Genomic DNA, 21,888 nt, shown 5'->3' with positions numbered 1-21,888 from the left:
AATTTGACCACAAATTTACCTGTAACAGTGCAGACTGAACCGCTGTGTGCTGAAGTCCAGAGAGTGAAGCTGGTGATGGACTTTGTGAAAAACCAGGAATTCCAGGGAATGACAAGAGTCCTGGAAATGCAGCATTTCCTGTAGGCTGAAGACCACCAGACAAGCTGCAAAAGTATCAATTGAAAGGAAATGTAAAATATGAATCTAAATTATATTTCACAGGATTTCATAAGCAATACCATCATAAACGAATGAAAATCCCTATTAATGTGCATTAATGTTTGAAAGCACCCCTCACTCAAGGTAGGGTAGGCTGCTTACCATTAGCTATTAATGTAGAAAGGAATTACACTTTATAAGACGTAGTATTCATCCACACATCAGAATGTAAGAATGGCTTTCGAAACTCACCACTTTTATTATGTCACATTACTTCAAGTCATAAAGTTTAAGTGAACCAACAAGTACACCCTGCTTTAAGGGCTCATAAACAGTCACGTGTTTACACAATTATGTGGATGTACTTTTAATTACCAGTCACTCTCAAAACAAACGTAATGTCTCTTGAAAAGTCTCAGTTACTGGTAGCTGCATGTTCATGATACTGCATTTATACAAAGACCCCTGCTTAGACCTTGTGCATAAAGCTCATTAAAATGCTAGACATTCGTAACTTAATGTACTTCATTTAATACAATGCATCTGTTTCTTTAAATGTAGTATCTCCATGATTATAAACCAGTGGCAGCCACTCCCATTGTGATGAAATGCTTTGAGAGACTGATATTAGGACACATTAAACGGAATATTCCAGACAGTTTGGACTATTCTAGTTTGTGCATTGTTATATAAGATGCCTTATCATGTGCTCTTAATATCATCCTGGGAGACCTGTATTATTAACACTGTTATATCAGTACTGTTTATAGACTAAAACTCAGCATTTAGGACAAAGTCTGCAACTGAATTGTTCACTTTCTAAATGGAAGACCCCGGCATATGAAGAATGGCAGAATCATTTCTTCCACATTAACCCTCAACATAAGTACCGCCACATAGTAAGTGGGTTGAGCTTACTGATGTAGTTGTTTTATTTTTACCCACTCTACCAATGACACTACCATCACAAGTCACCAAAAATGACAGAACGGCTTATGAAGAGATCTGCCTTCTGCCGGGATAACAATCACTCCCTTCATTTTGTCAAAATCAATGCATTGAACCTAGACTTGAATGGACGGTGGGCTTACATCAGCAGGGCTGCTGTAGAGATGGTCAGCAGCTTTAGATTTCTTGAAGTCACAATTACTGATGACCTACGGTCACCTCAGCTGTAATAAAAAATGGCTCATCAGTACCTTTACTTTTTTCATATCTGAGGAATACTGATGGTACATTCAATGCATGATGTACGAGTGATTGTATTTTTTATTTATATTACCTTCATCAGTGTGGGGGACATACAAGAAAGAATTTATTTATATTTATGTATCCCTAAACTTGAACTAAATGTGAGGTCGCCTTGAGAAGCAAATTATTTCACCGATGACAAGAATAACCCTCTCTTCTCATTCCACTACTAATAATAATAATAATAATACATTTTATTTATACAAGGTGCCTTTCAGGGAACTCAAGGACACCGAACAACAATAAATAAATAAATAGATAAATAATTAAATAAAAGACACAATTATAAAAAACTTAAAACATCAGAAAATCTAGAAATTAAAACCAAACAAAACCATTATAATCAGGAGGAAAAAGAAAAAGCCATTTTAAACAGATGCGTTTTAAGTTTACATTTGAAGGATGAATATGATTTGATATTTCGGAGATCCGCAGGCAATGAATTCCAGAGCTTGGGAGCAGAACGGCTGAAAGCTCTGCTCCCCATGGTGGTTAGACGGGCGGGAGGAACAGTCAGATGGGTGGAGGAAGAGGATCTAAGGTTACGGGATGGAATGGCAACATGAAGAAGGTCAGACAGATATGGAGGGGCGAGGTTATGGATGGCCTTAAATGTTAATAGTAGAATCTTAAAATCAATACGAAACTTAATCGGGAGCCAATGAAGCTGCTGCAAGACCGGAGTAATATGGTGAATAGATGGGATTTGAGTGATGATACGTGCTGCAGAATTCTGGACTAACTGAAGCTTATGAAGAGATTTATTCGGGAGACCAAAGAGGAGTGAATTGCAGTAGTCCAGCCGAGAAGTGACAAGACTATGAACAAGAATGGCAGTGGTGTGAGGAGTGAGGGAGGGGCGAATACGATTAATATTACGTAGGTGGAAGTAAGCAGACCGGGTGATGTTATTAATGTGAGATTGGAAGGATAGAGTACTGTCGAGGATGACACCCAGACTCTTGACCTGAGATGATGGGGAAACGACAAAGTCATCAATAATAAGAGAAAGATTATTGGTTTTGGATAATGAAGATTTTGAACCAATGAGGAGAACCTCAGTTTTGTTACTGTTTAATTTGAGAAAATTCGAAGAAAACCAGGATTTAATTTCAGCAATGCAGTCAATAAGCGAGGGTGGTGGAAAAGAGGAGGTGGGATTACCAGCAAGGTAGAGCTGGGTGTCATCAGCATAACAGTGAAAATTAATGTTATATTTGCGAAAAATATTGCCAAGGGGAAGAAGGTAAATAATAAAAAGAAGAGGCCCCAGGACAGAGCCCTGGGGCACACCAGAGGTAACAGCGGTGGGTTTGGATGTGAAGGTTTTAAGTTGTATGAACTGAGTGCGGCCTAAGAGGTAGGATCTAAACCAATCAAGTGGAGTGTGAGTAATGCCAATCAGAGATAATCTATTAAGGAGAGTGGTATGACAAATAGTATCAAAGGCCGCACTCAGATCAAGGAGGATGAGAATAGTGATTAGACCGGAGTCAGCAGCCATAAGGAGGTCATTAGTAATTTTAACAAGTGCCGTTTCTGTACTATGAAGGGGGCGAAAACCAGACTGGAACTTTTCATATAGATTATTATGAGATAAATGGGTGTGAAGTTGGATAGCTACTATTTTTTCAAGAATTTTGGAGATAAAGGGCAAGTTAGAAATGGGGCGAAAGTTATTGAAATTAGTAGGATCAGCACCAGGTTTTTTTAATATTGGGGTTATAGCAGCAGTTTTAAAAGATGAGGGAATAATACCAGTAGTGAGAGAAGAGTGAATGATGGCAGAAATGAGAGGGACTAGAGAGGGGAGGCAGGCTTTAACCAGAACTGTAGGCAGGGGGTCCAGCTGACAAGTAGATGACTTGGATTTGCAGATGAGATCTGAAATTTCAGAGGAAGTGGGAAGCTGGAAAGAAGAGAAAAAGTGAATAGGCGAGTGTAGTTCAGAAGGAATATAGAGAGGATCTGGACCAAGGTGCTGATGTATCTTTTGGATTTTCTCGTTGAAAAAAGACATAAGAGAATTACAGAAAGCAGTTGAGTAAAGGTGAGATGGTAAAGAGTCTGGAGGTTGTGTAACATTATTAAGTAAAGAAAACAAAGTCTTGGTGTCACCTGTATTACGAGTAATTAACTGAGTGTAATAATTAGACTTGGTTTGAGCTATACAATCCTTATAATAGAGAAGATGATTTTTATACATCTCTTTGTGGACAAACAGTCCGGATTTTTTAAACAACCTTTCAAGTTGCCTGCCCTTAGCTTTCAGAAGCCGAAGTTCAGGCGTAAACCAAGGGGCAGAAAAAGAAAAAGAAACAGAACGGGTTTTTAACGGAGCCAGAGAATTAAGAATATCATTAAGACAGGTGTTATAATATGAGACCAGTTCCATGGGAGTGGATAAATTATAAAAGTCCATTTGGGAATCGATTCTAGAAAACAGCAAATTCAAGTTAATATTCTTAATGTTGCGAAAGGCTATGAGACGTGGAAGCTTAGGAACAGAAAAGGTAATTTTGGCATTGAATGAAAGAAGAAAATGGTCGGTTATAGTGAGTTCATCTGCTGTGAGATCAAAAGGAACAACACCAGAGCAGCAGATCAGGTCCAAGATATGTCCTTTACAATGAGTAGGAACATCAGTGTGCTGCTGGTATCCAAAACTCTCCAGGCAAGATAAAAAGTCTCTAGTGAGAGGGATATTGATATTGTCCAGATGTACATTAAAATCCCCCAGCAGAATTATATTTGGGGTAATTACAGATAAATGAGTAAGAAAGATAACAAGATCGTTCAAAAAATTATTGTTTGACTTAGGAGGACGGTAGACAGTTGCAATAATGGTAGGAACTGGGCCAGACAGTTGACACACAGTCGATTCAAAAGAGCTAACAGCAGGAGCAGACAACGGCAGGACTTTCCACTCCTCGCGATAAATAATCGCGACACCTCCTCCACGGCCAGAGGCACGGGATTGACAAGTGTAAACAAACCCCGGGGGGGTGCATTCATTAAGTTGTGAAAAGTCTTGAGGTTGTTGCCAAGTCTCAGTTAAACAGAAAATGTCAAACTTACGGTCAATGAGGAGATCCTGAATGAGATGTCCCTTGCTCGTGAGTGAGCGGATGTTTAATAGACCAAAGCTGACAATGTTGCTGTCGCATTTGACAGTGGTGTTAGTCGACCTAGCTAAGCTGGCCAACACGCTATGATCAACGTTCCTATCTGTGTTGTGTGGAGGGTGCCGAAAATCAGACCAAAAAGAGTTAATTCCTTTCGAGACGTCCGTTCGGAATCTCCGACGAGACCCACGGTGGATGTATCTCCGACGAGGGAGAAGTATGACGTCCGGGTCGAAATACAGCACCGACAGCAGAGGCACAGACTGGAGAAGACGCAGTCGAAGAAGCTCAGCAGCTGGATACTGGAGGAGGCCAGTCGCAGGTTGGATAACGAGCGACAGAAGACTCCAAACAAGCATTAACCAGGCGATTATCCTACCAGTCCACATTGTAGGTGAGGAGGCCAGAGGCAGCTCAGATGTCCAGAGAATAAGCCGGTAAGTTTCAAACGAAACGGAGGTTAGGATGAAGCTAAATGCATACACAGCATATACATATACTATGTCTGGATTACCTGGTAAGTCCAACAAATACAGCAGTCTTAATCATAGTTACAGTGGGGCAAAAAAGTATTTAGTCAGCCACCAATTGTGCAAGTTCTCCCACTTAAAAAGATGAGAAAGGCCTGTAATTTTCATCATAGGTATACCTCAACTATGAGAGACAAAATGAGAAAATAAAATCGAGAAAATCACATTGTCTGATTTTTAAAGAATGTACTTGCAAATTATGGTGGAAAATAAGTATTTGGTCAATAACAAACAAGCAAGATTTCTGGCTCTCACAGACCTGTAACTTCTTCTGTAAGAGGCTCCTCTGTCCTCCACTCGTTACCTGTATTAATGGCACCTGTTTGAACTTGTTATCAATATAAAAGACACCTATCCACAACCTCAAACAGTCACACTCCAAACTCCACTATGGCCAAGACCAAAGAGCTGTCAAAGGACACCAGAAACAAAATTGTAGACCTGCACCAGGCTGGGCTCCACGCAAGATCTCACCCCGTGGGATCAAAATGATCACAAGAACGGTGAGCAAAAATCCCAGAACCACACGGGGAGACCTAGTGAATGACCTGCAGAGAGCTGGGACCAAAGTAACAAAGGCTACCATCAGTAACACACTACGCCGCCAGGGACTCAAATCCTGCCAGACATGTCCCTCTGCTTAAGCCAGTACATGTGCAGGCCCGTCTGAAGTTTGCTAGAGAGCATTTGGATGATCCAGAAGAGGATTGGGAGAATGTCATATGGTCAGATGAAAAAAACTCTAGTCATCGTGTTTGGAGGAGAAAGAATACTAAGTTGCATCCAAAGAACACCATACCTACTGTAAAGCATGGGGGTGGAAACATCATGCTTTGGGGCTTTTTTTCTGCAAAGGGACCAGGACGACTGATCCGTGTAAAGGAAAGAATGAATGGGGCCATGTATCGTCAGATTTTGAGTGAAAACCTCCTTCCATCAGCAAGGGCATTGAAGATGAAACATGGCTGGGTCTTTCAGCATGACAATGATCCCAAACACACCACCCGGGTAACGAAGGAGTGGCTTCGTAAGAAGCATTTCAAGGTCCTGGAGTGGCCTAGCCAGTCTCCAGATCTCAACCCCATAGAAAATCTTTGGAGGGAGTTGAAAGTCCGTGTTGCCCAGCGACAGCCCCAAAACATCACTGCTCTAGAGGAGATCTGCATGGAGGAATGGGCCAAAATACCAGCAACAGTGTGTGAAAACCTTGTGAAGACTTACAGAAAACGTTTGACCTCTGTCATTGCCAACAAAGGGTATATAACAAAGTATTGAGATGAACTTTTGTTATTGATCAAATACTTTTTTTCCACCATAATTTGCAAATAAATTCTTTAAAAAATCAGACAACGTGATTTTCTGGATTTTTTTTCTCATTTTGTCTCTCATAGTTGAGGTATACCTATGATGAAAACTACAGGCCTCTCTCATCTTTTTAAGTGGGAGAACTTGCACAATTGGTGGCTGACTAAATACTTTTTTGCCCCACTGTATATTGAAAGGTTGCTTTAGGCTTAGCAAAAGGACTCTCTATGCCTGCTTAATACCATAAACATTGTATGAAAATGTGGCCAACTATCACAAAAAATGATTATGCAAGTCTAAAACTTCACATCTACCAAACTCTCAAGCACAGGTAAATTCCTGACAGCAAACAGATTATTTGGTTTAATGATACTACTCTTTTTTAATTAAATATTTAGTTTTTCTAACGACAAAGGCCCTAAATCAATCAAATCAAATGTTATTTGTCACATATAAACTATACATACAGTACAATATGCCGGGCAGTCTTAACACATGGGTATGCTGGGCCCCATGCTAATCAATGTATGTTGTGACTTGCTGTCAATAAATAAATACTATACTAAAGTATAAATATTTGCTATTGTGTTACAAGTGCACACTGGCATTCGCCTCCGATTTAGTACCATGGTCAATGCTGCAACCTCACGTGCATGTATATGTATGGATCTCACGCACTACATAATGTAAAAGCATATATGTTAACGTCACTTCAACTCAATTCTCTGCAAAGAAATTTCGCAAATGTTTGTATTGAACACTTGACTAATAATAAATAATTCATAGTAATTTCATACTATGCCATCTCCGTCTGTATGGTTTACCAATAGAGAATCATTTATATGTTGAAATTTGTTTTTTTCAAGGTTCATGTTATATTGTTCAAACGTTTGTGTTGATTCATCTTTGCTGTATAGCATGTTTTTAAATGTTTAAACACCGATTTTTTTGTTGGAAGTACCAATACGATAAATATATGTTTAATTTTAACGACCATTTACATTTTTATTCTTGTGAGTGATTGTGTAGGTAGGGGCCCCAGTGCACTCCTTTGCAATGCTGTTAAGACAGCCCTGAAAATGTATAGCGAAATGCTTAGTTGCTCAACTCCAAATGACTGTGTCTTTAAGAAGATAAAAGGATAATAAAAATGCATTACTATATGAATATTCAAAATCATTAATATAATTATAAACCTGTACTAATAATAACTTAATCTTAAGCTGTTTTCTCCTAAAGTCCAGAATCGGCTCCTTTGTCTTGCTGATATTCTGGAGTAGACTGTCATCCTGCCATTGGTATGACTAACTCTCCACTTCATACAGGTAAAGCTTTGTCATTGTCATTATATATTAGGCCTACCTCAGCTGTATCATCAGCAGGCATGCTGACAATCATGTTAGGGTCATGTGCAGCCATGTAGTCATACGTGGACTATAGAGGGAGTACTGAAGTGGACTCAGAACATAGCCCTGAGAATCACCTGTGTTGAAAGCGAGGGATGAAGAAGTGGGGCCACCAACTCAAACCACATGGTGTCTGCCCGTTAAGAAGTTAAAAATCCAGCTGCAAAATGAAGTGCTCAGAAGCAGGTCCCTGAGCTTAGTGATGATCTTAGAGAAGATTACTGTGTTAAATGCAGCATTATAGTCTATAACTAGCATTCACACACAGTTCAATCTCATGTCCAGTTCAGCTAGTACTGTATGAAGTATCAAGGTGATGGCAATCTCTGTAGATCTACTGGAGTAATATGTAAACAGCAATTGATCCAGTTCTACTGGCAAAGAAGAGCATGTGTGATTTTGACTAATTAGTTATTAGATGCTAATTGTCTGATTGCCTAAAGGGTTGGTATAATTTTCTGTAATTTTCCAAGGCATAGTTAACAAAGTACAGTGGAACCTTGGTTCACGAACATCTCGGTACACGTACAACTCGGTTTACGACCAAAAAGTTCGCCAAACTTTTGCCTCGGTTCACGACCACACACTCGGTATATGAACAAGCCAGTTTCCCTTTCGGTTTGTGAGTGCTGATGATTTCCGCACGTGTTGCATTGTTCTCAGTCAGACGTGCTTGCTTGCACGGGAGTATGTGCATGCTTTCGCTGTGAACTCTTTGTGCTCTATTTCATTTCCCTTCCGGTTCGTACGCGCCGATTACTGTATTTAAGCACGTGTTCAGCCTCTCCCTGTTCACTGTTATCAGTCAGACGTGCATGCTTTACCTGTTAACTTTGTGCTCTACAGTATTTCGTGTGCTTTTGCAGTTAACCATGGCTTCTAAGCAAGTGAAGAGTGGTGAGAAGAAAGTTTTGCAGAAAATTGAAATCGAAGTAAAGAAAGAAATTATTGAAAAGTATGAGTGTGGCGTTCGTGTTACTGATCTTGCTGCCGAGTACAAGAAGTCAAAATCTACGATTTCAACTATTCTAAAGCAGAAAGAATCTATTAAAGCAGCTGATGTTGCAAAAGGAGTTACAGCGTTAACCAGGCATAGGCCTCAAGTGCTGGAAGAGATGGAAAAACTGTTGCTAGTGTGGCTGAACGATAAGCAACTTGCAGAGGATAGCGTAAGCGAGGCGATGTTATGCGAGAAAGCCAGGAAGATTCATGGCGATTTGCTGCAAAACTATCCTTCTACGAGTGGCGAAAGTGAGGAATTTAAAGCCAGTAAACGATGGTTTGAAAAGTTTCGCAAGAGAAGTGGCATTCATAGTGTGGTAAGGCATGCAGAGGCTGCTAGTTCTGACGCTGAAGCTGCGAAAGAATTCGTGAAAAATTTCACAAAATTAATGGAGGACGAAGGCTACATCCCGCAACAAATCTTCAACTGAAACGAGACCGGATTGTTCTGGAAGAGGATGCCGAAGAGGACCTACATTACCCAGGAAGAGAAGGCTATGCCCGGCCATAAACCAAATGAAGGACAGGTTAACCGTTTTGCTGTGTGCTAACGCTAGTGGCAACGTAAAAATCAAGCCGCTACTTGTTTACCAATTTGAGATCCCTCGTGCTTTCAAGCAGCACAATGTAAACAAAGAAAGAGTGCCTGTGATGTGTAGGGCAAACACGAAGGGGTGGGTCACAAGGACTTTGTTTTTGGAATGGCTGCATGAGGCTTTCGCTCCTGCCGTGAAGCGATATCTTGAAGAGAATAACCTGCCTAAAAAATGCCTTCTTCTGATGGACAATGCACCGGCACACCCTCCAAATTTGGTTGACGATATGGTCGAGGAGTACGACTTTATTAAGGTCGTGTTCCTCCCCCCAAACATGACTCCTCTTCTGCAGCCCATGGACCAGCAGGTTATTTCAAATTTTAAGAAACTGTACACCAAAGGACTATTCACCAGGTGTTTCAATGTGACCGAGGAGACATCTTTGACCCTGAAAGAGTTCTGGAAGAACCATTTTAATATCGTTCATTGCATCGGTCTCATTGATAAAGCCTGGGAAGACGTCACACACCGCACCTTGATCTCAGCCTGGAAGAAACTTTGGCCTGAATGCGTTCCTGAACATGTTTTAGAAAGATCTGAGCCTCCTGTTGTGGATGAGATTGTGTCCATGGGCAGGAGCATGGGTGTTAAATTGGACAATGAGGACATCGAGGAGCTGGTCCTGGATCACAAGGAGGAGCGGACGACGGAGGAACTCGCTGAACTCCAGCAGGAGCAGCTTAGGTTGCTCACCGAGGAGCAGTCCTCCAGGGAAAAAGAGGAAAGGGAGGTTATAAAAAGTGATGCGATAAAAGCCATCATGGAAAAATGGAACGAGTGCCAGGATTTTTTCGAAAAGGACCACCCTGACAAAGCGGTTACGAACAGAGTGATAAACATGATGAACGACAATGTCATCTCGCATTTCCGAAAAATTTTAATGCGTAGGAAAAGGCAAGTCACATTAGACCGTTATTTCACTAAGTCTGATCCACCAGCTAAACAGCTAAAAACACCAGAAACCCAAGAAATCACAAGAGAGAAAACACCTGAAGGAAAACATCCCTCCATCGCGGAGCCAGACTCTCCCTCAAAACTGTAACCTCCTCTCCACCCAGTTCCTCCTCACTTCATGCCAGAACTCAACTCATGCAAGGTTAGTTTTCTTGGTGGTTTATGGTTAGTTTTTGTATTATGGATTTTTCAAATGTTCATTTTTCGGTTCGTAGTGTTACTTTTCTCTTTTTTCAAATGTTACTGTTTTTTTCCCTGTGCTTAAAACTCATTAAAAAAAGTGTTTACAGCGAGTAGTTCATAGCGTGATTTGTTGCAATGTTACTTTTCTTGGTGATTTATTAAATTACAGATTTTTCAAATGTTCCTTTTTTCCCCCTGTACTTAAAACTCATTAAAAAAAGTGAATATATATAAAAAAAAAAAAATATATTTACATACAGTTCGTACGGTCTGGAACGGATTAATTGTATTTACATACAATCCTATGGGGGAAATTGCTTCGGTTCACGACCAAATCGGTTTACGACCAGAGGTTTGGAACGAATTATGGTCGTGAACCGAGGTACCACTGTATATGTAAACTTGTGACCCACTGCAATTGTGATATAGTCAATAAAAAGTGAAATACTCTGTCTCTGAACTTTGTTGAAAAAAAATTATGTTGTATATGTGCGACGATGGCGATTCAGCTCCGTGCTCCCATCGGCTGTTAGGGAGCCCTTGAACCCAACACCGTTGGTAATGTCACCGATGAGCTAGACAGTGAGGCAATAACAATGAACAAGGGGATGATGTAACAAATGTGCAAAGTGCTTTTATTCAAAATAAATCAAAACAAGTGTTCTAATAAAGTGCTGTGCAATTCAGAAGTCTTCAATAAATAAATAATCCATAAAAAGAAACGTGTGGAGGTTAAAATACAAAACAACAATCCTTTAAAACGAGGTTAAAACTCACTTCAGGAAGCAGTCTTAAAAAAAAAAAAATGACATGCCCGATGCTCCTTTTCTGATAGCGTTAGTGTCTCACCTGCTTCTCCCATGCGGGCTCTGCAACAGGCGAGACACTCTTAATGCAGCTGACTTTCTGCCTACTTCTACTGTTACTGTCAGTCGCCTTTCCGGTCCTTGGCTCCGGTCGGCTCCCCCTGACAGTGACCTGGAAATTCCTCCAACGGCCAAGGCACTCACGTGGAGGACACCACATCCCAAGTGCTGACTCCCGCTGCCATCTGTGGAGAATCATCCGCCTTCCAGTCACTCCCTTCCTTCATAAAACTCTGCGGGAGCAACAACTACTACTACGCCTGGGGTGTCGGCCTAACACCCAGGTTGCCTACTCAGCTGCTACGAGCCTGTTCACGCTCGCTGACTGACTGACTGACTCACTCGCACTGGCGCACTCGCGCTCTCTCTCCCCTCCTTGCATGCTTCCTTCCTTCCGTAACCTCTGTGTTTCTTTCTTCCTTTTACTTTTTCTTCTTCTAACCGGCTCGCGCTTCCCTTTATGCCGAGGGACATAGCAGCTGCAGCACATTAGCCACAGGAACAATCACGGATGTGGGCAGTCTCTCACCTGTGCACTTAGGTGAGAAACGCCCACACCGCAGATCGCCCTGTGGCTCGCTACAGCCACCACGTGAGTGTGGTGATTATTTTAAACAAACTGGCCTTTGCTGGAAGAGCTGTGGACCCATAACACCACAATATGTCTTAAACTATATGCCAAATTTATCAATTTCAGTCAGTCAGTCCAAATTTGTTAGTGTAAAATGTGTGGAGGGGTTATAAAGTGAGCTTTAAAGAATTCACCCTAAGTGTATCTAAACTTCTGAAGTGCATCCATAAGGTATGTTTCAGGGTGGCGCTCGAGGCACGTTCACATACACACATTTACAAGGTCATTGCGATTTATAGTTTGTAAATTGAGTAGAAATGTGCATACACCAGGTTTTACAAATCTGATTTTTATGCATACATATTTTCCTGTTTTTTCTGGTGTACACATATTTTCATGTTCGAATTTACACAAAATTTTATAAATGAGGCTCCTGGTGTTCACTTTCCTGAGATCTCTCCTTAAATTGTTTTTTGACAAAGGGAATGCTAGTCCCACACTGAGCGGTTCTCCTGCTGTAGATGTGTTGGACCGCTGGCTAATGTTAACCGTATTCACATCAAAACACGTGTTCTCTGCTAGAACGGTGTCTGCACTCACCATAGACAGTGGATAAAGAATTTTAAATAGCATTTGTTCAAAAAGACTATATTCACACTTATTCTATACAGATCTTGTACTAAAACCAATACAGAATATACATGCTAGGCAGTAAATGAAGCAGCCTAAGAAGGACACCAATAATATCTGAGATCGGTAGCCCTCGTTTGTGCAGTAAACTACCATCTATTCCACAGGTGTCAAACTCCAGGCCTAGAGGGCTGCAGTGGTTGCAGGTTTTCATTCTAACCTTTTTCATAACAAGTGACCAGTTTTCACTGCTAATTAACTTCTTTTCTTTAGCCCTGTTTTAAGGATTCAGTCCCCTGAATTGATTCTTTTCTTCATTAAATGACAGCCAAACAGAAATTAGATGTGAAACGAGCCAACAGATGACCAATTAAACTGAGGATTCAAACTCCAACCAATTTCACTCCAACCAGTTTCTTAATGAGACGCTGATTAATTGAACCTGTCACTTAATTACATGGCGTGTTGCTGCTCTCGTTCTGCCACAGCAGACATTTCCAAAACTGTTGATTTTCTGTTTTACTGAGACCTTCACCCTTCTTTATTTTCAGCTATTGTGTGATGGGCACAGGGGAGCTGGTCATGTGGCTGCTTGTTTTGTGTCTCATTATTGTTTGGCTGCTAATTAAGGACAAAGAAACAACTAAGGGGCCTGAGTCACGTCAATTAAAACAAAGGCAAAAGAAGTTAATTAGCAGCAAAAACTGATCACTAATTAAGGAGATGGTTAGAATGAAAACTTGCACCCACTGCGGCCCTCCAGGACTGGAGTCCGACACCCCTGATACTCAAAACAGAGTCTGGGAATACCTTGAAGCACTGCTTATTTGTTCTGAATTAATAATTTACTTATCTGTTTTGCAAAATAACAAATGTATGATCAAAGTGATTACTATTTTTTCACTTCGGGAATTAAATAAGTCTGCTTTATCATATACATTTTAAACATATAAGCTTTTCCACTCTAAATACAGCTCAAATCAGAGTAAGCTGAAATGATTAGGTTTTAGTAGCATAAGTCACACAGGAAAACATAGCCCAAGTGCTATTTTTTAAAAGTTAGATAATGCTATGTGACACTGCTATACTGCTTTTAGTCTTCTAAAGAGGAAGTTCATTCATTTGGACAATGTTCCACTGTTTGGGAAGCACACCAAACATGTAACACCAGAAAGCTGTTTCACAAACTGCACAATAGGGCAAATATTTGACCTTTGACCTACATTTGTAGCATAAGTAATTTATGTTAACCAAACCTTTCATGCTAGTCATATTTAATGAGGCTGGAAATATGCTAGGTAAATGATTATTTTATGAACCTTTGAGTAGCCTGTCAAAAATGCTGATTCTTCATTTTTTGGCTGCTCCTGTAAGGGCTGCTGCCACAGCATATCATCTTTTTCCACATCTTCCTGTCCTCTGCATCAACTCTACTAAATGCATCCTCGCCATTCCATTGACCTTCCTCTCATTTAAACACATGTATTCTGTCTTGTTCCTACTGACCTTCATTCCTCTCCTCTCTAGACCATATCTCCACCTCTCCAGGGTCTCCTCAACCTGCTCCCTACTCTTGCTACAGACCATAATATCATCTGCAAACATCATAGTCCAAGGGGACTCCTGTCTAATCTCGTCTGTCAACCTGTCTATCACTACTGCAAATAAGAAAGGGCTTAAGCCGATCCCTGATGTCATCTCACCTCCACCTTGAATGCATTCCATAAAAAGGCCATAAAGGGTATATACCAAAGTAAACATAACCTAGTAACAACCTCAAACATGCATGCTTCAATCAAATAGGGCTGTTTCTGAGACCTAATCAAACATTCTCTCCCAAAGTGGATACAGAAAAAAAATGAAAGAGGGCTGGCATAAAATATATAGCATGGCAGCATTACGAGGTAGTGGAGTGAAAATTAAGTCTTTAAAAATAAATTTAAAAAATTGGTGAAAAGACACTGACCACTGCAAAAGAGTATTGGTTTTTTTTTGCTGTCGGTATTGAGAGCTGAAGACAAGATTGTGTCCAGGTCCAGAGTGAGAATGACCAGGATGCCAGTCTTGAAAAATGATTAGTTTCACATACTGTGTTTGCATGGTAGTTTGACTTTCTCTCTAGGTTTTTACATTACAAGTTTTTTTTCTTCCCCCATGAGAATGCAGATTCTTTCCAAAAGGACAGTCAAATACTGTAAACTTTAAACATTTCCACTCAACATAAGTGGGCCTAAGGACTGGCTTGCGGAGTGAGGGGTATACTCGTACTCTTCCAGCTGACTAGGAGATATCAGCCATACTTCTTGCAGAGGGACTGTGTAAAGCGTTCACAATTTGTGTGCTGTTACCTTGTGCAGTCCTGACAATACATCACAAACAGTGATGTTTCTATATATGAAGTTATAACTACAATGCAATGATTCAGTGCACTTTATTTGTGAAACTAAGACAACTGTAAGAACATTAAGATGAATTTTGAAGGTACTAATACTTCTTTCTTCCACACTACTTGGTAGTGTATTCCATGTGTCTATGGTTCTCTGTGCAACGAAAAACATCTTAATTGTTTGTGCAAAATTTATCATTAACAAGTTTCGCACTGTCTCCGTGTTCTTGGTGAACACATTTAAAAATCAGTCTCAATCCATTGGAATAATTCTCTTCCTAATCTGAAAAACTTCAATCATGTCTCCTCTTAATCTTCTTTTGCTTCAACTTTTTGTAGCCTGGAGAATAAAACTGCACCCAGTACTCCAGATGAGGCCTCACCAGTGTGTTATAAACTTCAGCATAACTTCCATGGATTTATACTCCACACATTAGTGTGTTATATATCCTAACATTCTGTTAGACTTCTTAATGGCTTCTGAATACTATCTAGCAGTTGACAGTGTTGAGTCCACTAGGACTCCTAAATTTTCTCATAAGATGTACTTTCAATTTTCAGACCTCCACCTGTGTTAACATTTTTACTTCCTACTTTATACTTTTACATTTACTTACATTAAATAAATTACCATCTGCCACAAATCTTCCCAAGCCTGTATACTGTCAAAGTTCCTCTGTAACGATTCAATAGATTCAAGATTATCTGCCAATCCTTCTAGCTTGATATCATCTGCAACCATAACCAGCTTGTTGTGTATAATCCTATCCACATCATTTATATATATTAAAAATGGCAACACCCTTAGCCATTAAAAACACATCTGTACAGAGACAGGAACCAGGAGTGTGATGCTTTCAACCAAAATGAATGGGCTGATGCGCACCCAAGGAACCAACAGCAAGAACATCTACTCCTTCCTTCAAAAACCTTGCACACCCCAAACCTAGGTTCTCTCTATCAAGCTCACTGCTTGGCAGTAACTTCTGCTCTTTAGAGCAGTGACCCCATAGCCTAGGGCAGGGGTGTCAAACTGTGGGCATGGAGGGCTGCAGGTTTTAATTCTAACCCTTTTCCTAATCAGTGACCAGTATTCACTGCTAATTATCTCCTTTTCTCTTCATTTTAATAGCCCCGTTTTTAAGGATTCAGTCCTCTGAATCTTCATTAAATGACAGCCAAACAGAAATGAGAAACAAGTCAACAGATGAACAGCTAAACTGGGATTTCAAACTCCAACCAATCTCTTAATGAGAAGCTGACTCTTGCTGTTATTTAATTCCACGGCTTGTTGCTGCTCTCATTCTGCCACAGCAGACATTTCCAAAGCTGTTGATTTTTCTGTTTTTTCTAACAACGTCAAAATGTTTTGGTGACCTGAGATATCAACCTTACTTAGACCTTCACTTTTCTTTATTTTTAGATATTGTGTGTTGGGCACAGGTGAGCTGGTCATGTGGTGGCTTGTTTTGTGTCTCATTATTGTTTGGTTGCTAATTAAGGAAGAAGATACAACTAAGGGGCCTGAGTCAAGCTAATTAAAACTAAGGCAAAACAAGTTAATTGGCAGAAAAAAACTGGTCACTAATGAAGAAGATGGTTCGAATGAAAACCTGCAGCCACTGTGGCCCTCCAGGATGGGAGTTCGACACCCATGGCCTAGGGTGTGGCAAGAACAAAGACTGGAGTGATTCATTTTAATCTAAAGAGCAGCCATGCTGGACTGTAAAGGTAGAAGACTTGTCTATGCTGCAGTTGGACGAGAGTGCCATTAGTCCAAAAATTGCTATGGAAAGCAAGTGCACAAGCATGAAAGAGACCATACAGTGGTGTGAAAAACTATTTGCCCCCTTCCTGATTTCTTATTCTTTTGCATGTTTGTCACACAAAATGTTTCTGATCATCAAACACATTTAACCATTAGTCAAATATAACACAAGTAAACACAAAATGCAGTTTGTAAATGGTGGTTTTTATTATTTAGGGAGAAAAAAAAATCCAAACCTACATGGCCCTGTGTGAAAAAGTAATTGCCCCCTGAACCTAATAACTGGTTGGGCCACCCTCAGCAGCAATAACTGCAATCAAGCGTTTGCGATAACTTGCAATGAGTCTTTTACAGCGCTCTGGAGGAATTTTGGCCCACTCATCTTTGCAAAATTGTTGTAATTCAGCTTTATTTGAGGGTTTTCTAGCATGAACCGCCTTTTTAAGGTCATGCCATAGCATCTCAATTGGATTCAGGTCAGGACTTTGACTAGGCCTCTCCAAAGTCTTCATTTTGTTTTTCTTCAGCCATTCAGAGGTGGATTTGCTGGTGTGTTTTGGGTCATTGTCCTGTTGCAGCACCCAAGATCGCTTCAGCTTGAGTTGACGAACAGATGGCCGGACATTCTCCTTCAGCATTTTTTGGTAGACAGTAGAATTCATGGTTCCATCTATCACAGCAAGCCTTCCAGGTCCTGAAGCAGCAAAACAACCCCAGACCATCACACTACCACCACCATATTTTACTGTTGGTATGATGTTCTTTTTCTGAAATGCTGTGTTCCTTTTACGCCAGATGTAACGGGACATTTGCCTTCCAAAAAGTTCAACTTTTGACTCATCAGTCCACAAGGTATTTTCCCAAAAGTCTTGGCAATCATTGAGATGTTTCTAAGCAAAATTGAGATGAGCCCTAATGTTCTTTTTGCTTAACAGTGGTTTGCGTCTTGGAAATCTGCCATGCAGGCCGTTTTTGCCCAGTCTCTTTCTTATGGTGGAGTCGTGAACACTGACCTTAATTGAGGCAAGTGAGGCCTGCAGTTCTTTAGACGTTGTCCTGGGGTCTTTTGTGACCTCTCGGATGAGTCGTCTCTGCGCTCTTGGGGTAATTTTGGTCGGCCGGCCACTCCTGGGAAGGTTCACCACTGTTCCATGTTTTTGCCATTTGTGGATAATGGCTCTCACTGTGGTTCGCTGGAGTCCCAAAGCTTTAGAAATGGCTTTATAACCTTTACCAGACTGATAGATCTCAATTACTTCTGTTCTCATTTGTTCCTGAATTTCTTTGGATCTTGGCATGATGTCTAGCTTTTGAGGTGCTTTTGGTCTACTTCTCTGTGTCAGGCAGCTCCTATTTAAGTGATTTCTTGATTGAAACAGGTGTGGCAGTAATCAGGCCTGGGGGTGGCTACGGAAATTGAACTCAGGTGTGATACACCACAGTTAGGTTATTTTTTAACAAGGGGGCAATTACTTTTTCACACAGGGACATGTAGGTTTGGATTTTTTTTCTCCCTAAATAATAAACACCATCATTTAAAAACTGCATTTTGTGTTTACTTGTGTTATATTTGACTAATAGTTAAATGTGTTTGATGATCAGAAACATTTTGTGTGACAAACATGCAAAAGAATAAGAAATCAGGAAGGGGGCAAATAGTTTTTCACACCACTGTATGTAAAAACCACACGTTATCTTACTAATGACGGGAGCCGACTGATCATCAGCTGCTCCAGCAGGCACAACTTTGCTAGCAACTGAGGACACTGAATATAAAAACCTGAAAGAGAAAACTGTAGTTCTGCTTGAAACCAGGTACAACCAAGGTGGTGAAACAGAAGAGCTCCTGAAAAGAGAAAGGAAATTACGCAGAAACCTTTCAATGTGGTGGAAATAAACAACCAGGAAAGGAACAAAGCATTGCTTACACCCAACCTTAAGAAGACCTGCTTTGATTCTGAGAACTTTAATTGTAACTTAATAGTTAGGATAAAGCCATATAATGTATTATGGCATTGGTATCACATCAAAGTAAAGCAGGGGCAACCACCCCTATGGTCCATTGAGGGATGGTGCTGGTAGAAGGTTGCCGGTCTCGTGAGCTGCCCTTGGATAATGACGGATTGTGGTGGGGCAAGAGCTGGTTGTAAAGAGTTTACTGAGCTTGCAAGAGGGAGGCTTCTGTAGCTGACTAGACCTTATGAAGTGAGCTACAGAGACAGGGCCTGGGGTGCAAATTTTTAAACTGTGACTGTGTTTTAGACCTGCTTTTAATCAACTTTTGGACTTATTTATTCATTTAGATTTTAACATTTACATTCACTTTTGTTTTTATGGATTAATTATTTAATGAAGACGACTGTACTTTTGTTGATTTGGACACTATTTGGTTTGATTGTTTGAACAAAAGCACTATACACTTATGCATCTACTCTTACAGAATTGAGACCTCATTGACACTAGATCATCCTTCAAATGAGAGATGCCAGCTGTAGGTGACCGGATGTCACAGGGATCATAACATTCTTAACTATTGACAGAGATTAAACCTCATTATTAATAAAAGTGGCATGACTGTTAAGCAATTTTTACTTAAATATTTCTGTAAGTATGACAGATGTATGCATTAAGTATGTGGTGCTGACATTGTTTCCACTATATTTACTACCTTCTATGGTATGGTATAGTATGAAGTTGATGATGTCACAGAAAGAGGAGGAGTAAGTTACTCCACTACATTAATCACTAGAGAGCAGTAACTGTTGTTTTAGGTGTGTTGCCATTTAGAAACTTTTAGGCATAGGTCTAACTACAATTCATTGCAATTGTCCCTTTATTTTAAAATATTTTGACATTGACAGAGTCAAGGAGTTCTTAAAAATCAATACAGCTGACTCAACTAATAAATAATCAAACTAACCTCCAGACAGGAATTACAGACAAATGTCGCAAAACATGAAAATACACTACCACATGACCCTCTAAATATTTGTAGAGGTTTCCTCTGATAATGCAGGATGACACAGAACATTTTCTGAGACAAAGTAGTCAAATATTTAAAAAATCTAATATTGTAAATTAGGAAAAATGTGTTTTGGGAAAGGCTAATCCCTCATATGTTACTTTCGTGCCATTAACATTCACATTAATACTTCAGGAGAACCACAACATTTTCCCTTGGTACAGATGTGTAAGGTTGGATAAATCTTTAATTGCAGTGTCAGACTATAGTAAAGTTGATTGGTGTTTATCGTGTTTAGTTACTTTAACGTGCAAAAGACAGATTAAAAAAAAAAAAAACAAAAGGAAAAAACACAGTAAAATCAAAATAAAAATAACTAAGGAAACATGGAATATTCTATTCAAAATGGGCTTAAACTTCACTACTTAACATCTCCGTAATACAACTATTAGAAACTATTCCAATAAACTTACACAATGATATAATTATACTATTTTTCCCTTAAGCTATCACACTGTTAAAAATATTAATGACTTTTTTTGTTATAAACAAAACAAAACATACCCAGCTTGTGCAACAAGAGCAGGATTGAAACTGGAACTGAAGGCAGAAGCAAATCCTGGAAGGACAGGTGCAGAGGATGGGGCTGCTGCAGCTGCAGCCACTGCTGCTTGTAGAGGTGCTACAGCTGCTACAGAGCTGGAGGGACCCTGAAGACCAACAAAGGAAGACAGTACTGGGCTACCAGCAGGAGTGTTTGAACCAGCAAAGCCTGAAAACCCAGTGTTTGCAGACCCCAGAGGCCCAGATGGTAGACCTGGGAAAATGGAAGAAATGGGAGTGGACATGCCAAGGCCAAAGGGAGAGGAGGTAACAGACGAGGGCGATGAGGAAGAGTTTGCAGCATTTGGGTTGTTTCCTGTAGGGAGATTTGATGCTCCAAGATAGCCAGAGGCAGAGGTGAGGTTAGAAAAACCTGGCAATGCTGAAAATGCTGCACCAGCTGCTGTATGGGAAACTGTGGTTACTGTGCCCTGGGAGTTTAAAGTAGGGAGAGTAGGGAGACCTTGCAAACCACCAGTGTTGGACAAGGTAGCTTGCACTGTTGCTGCAGAATGGCTGAGGTTCAAAGAACGATTTAAAGATAATGCAGAAGAGTTTGGTATAACTAAAGAACTAAGAGATGGTGTTGATGATCTAGAAGGCCCTTTGAAAGCAGAAGCTACAGGGCTATTACTGTGGCGGGATAAATTAGACAGATTTGGAGAGGCATTAACATACTGCTCAGAGGCCATGGTTCCTAAATATGGTGAAGCACTGTTGTTAGTTATAGACTGTCCATTGGCAGAAGAATGCTTAACAGAGTTTGCCACAGGTAGGCCAGAGAAAACAGACTGATTAGGAGAGGAGTCTTGATGAGTAGGAATGGAAGGAGTAAAACTTCTGATTACAGAGGGAGTAGGGGTAGAGGAACCCGTTGCAGAATTGGCAGAAGTAGCATGTCCAGTAAAGGAAGCTTGTATTGATGAGCCATGATGAGATTGTATCTCAGGAGAGAAGACTTTAAAGTTGGGATTTGACATTCCATGATGGTTAGGACTGTTAACAGGAGATTCACGAGCTAAACCTTGCGTTGAAGGAGGCAGGTGACTCTGTGGACTAAAAACAGCAGGAACTGGAGTAGAAGAACTTTTGGGAGCAGGCATGCCTGAAGGAGTCCCTGATCTGGACATCCCAGAGTGGGCTGATGAAACAGGAGTAAAGGAACCATTAGGCACTGGGGTAGGACAAGGGGTTACATTGGGTGTGTATGATTTGATAACAGAAGGACTAGGTGGAACAGATGGAGAAACTCCAGTCAAATTGTGTGTCACTGGTGTAGAACGTCCAGCAGGGTTGGCAGTGGCAAGTGGAGAACCAGGCAAAAGAGGTCCTTTAATGACAGAAGAAACAAGTGTTGCGGAACTTGGAGACTGAGCAGCGGTAGGAACATAACCTGGGAAAACTGGGGAAATAGGAACAGTTGAAGCTGGAAGGCCTGTAGTTTTAGAAGGTGAGGGAGAAGGCCCAGGAGTAGCAGAAGTAGAAAGATTTGATGGATGGGAAGAAACTGTAGCTCCTTGAACTGTAGAATTGTGGTTCTGTTGGCTAGATGGTCTGGAAAAAGCTGAACAGAAAAAAAAATCATGAGGAG

The 21,888-nt window shown here is 40.5% G+C and overlaps 1 protein-coding gene across 4 annotated transcripts in view; it reads right to left on the bottom strand.

Moving 5' to 3' along the window:
* The window catches only part of proser1 (proline and serine rich 1), a 66,171-nt gene that overhangs the window by 5,657 nt on the left and 38,626 nt on the right, over positions 1-21,888 (bottom strand). For all 4 annotated transcript variants that reach the window (XM_028799263.2, XM_028799264.2, XM_028799265.2 and 1 more), the window contains 2 exons: positions 20,259-21,861; positions 20-164 (listed from right to left, as the gene is read on the bottom strand). In XM_028799263.2, coding sequence (XP_028655096.1) covers positions 20-164; positions 20,259-21,861 — 1,748 coding nt within the window. The remainder of the gene's footprint in view (positions 1-19; positions 165-20,258; positions 21,862-21,888) is intronic.

The sequence above is a fragment of the Erpetoichthys calabaricus genome, chromosome 4, assembly GCF_900747795.2.
Source record: "Erpetoichthys calabaricus chromosome 4, fErpCal1.3, whole genome shotgun sequence".
In the NCBI taxonomy this organism is placed as follows: Eukaryota; Metazoa; Chordata; class Cladistia; order Polypteriformes; family Polypteridae; genus Erpetoichthys; species Erpetoichthys calabaricus.
This window is presented reverse-complemented; position numbering and strand designations above follow the sequence as displayed.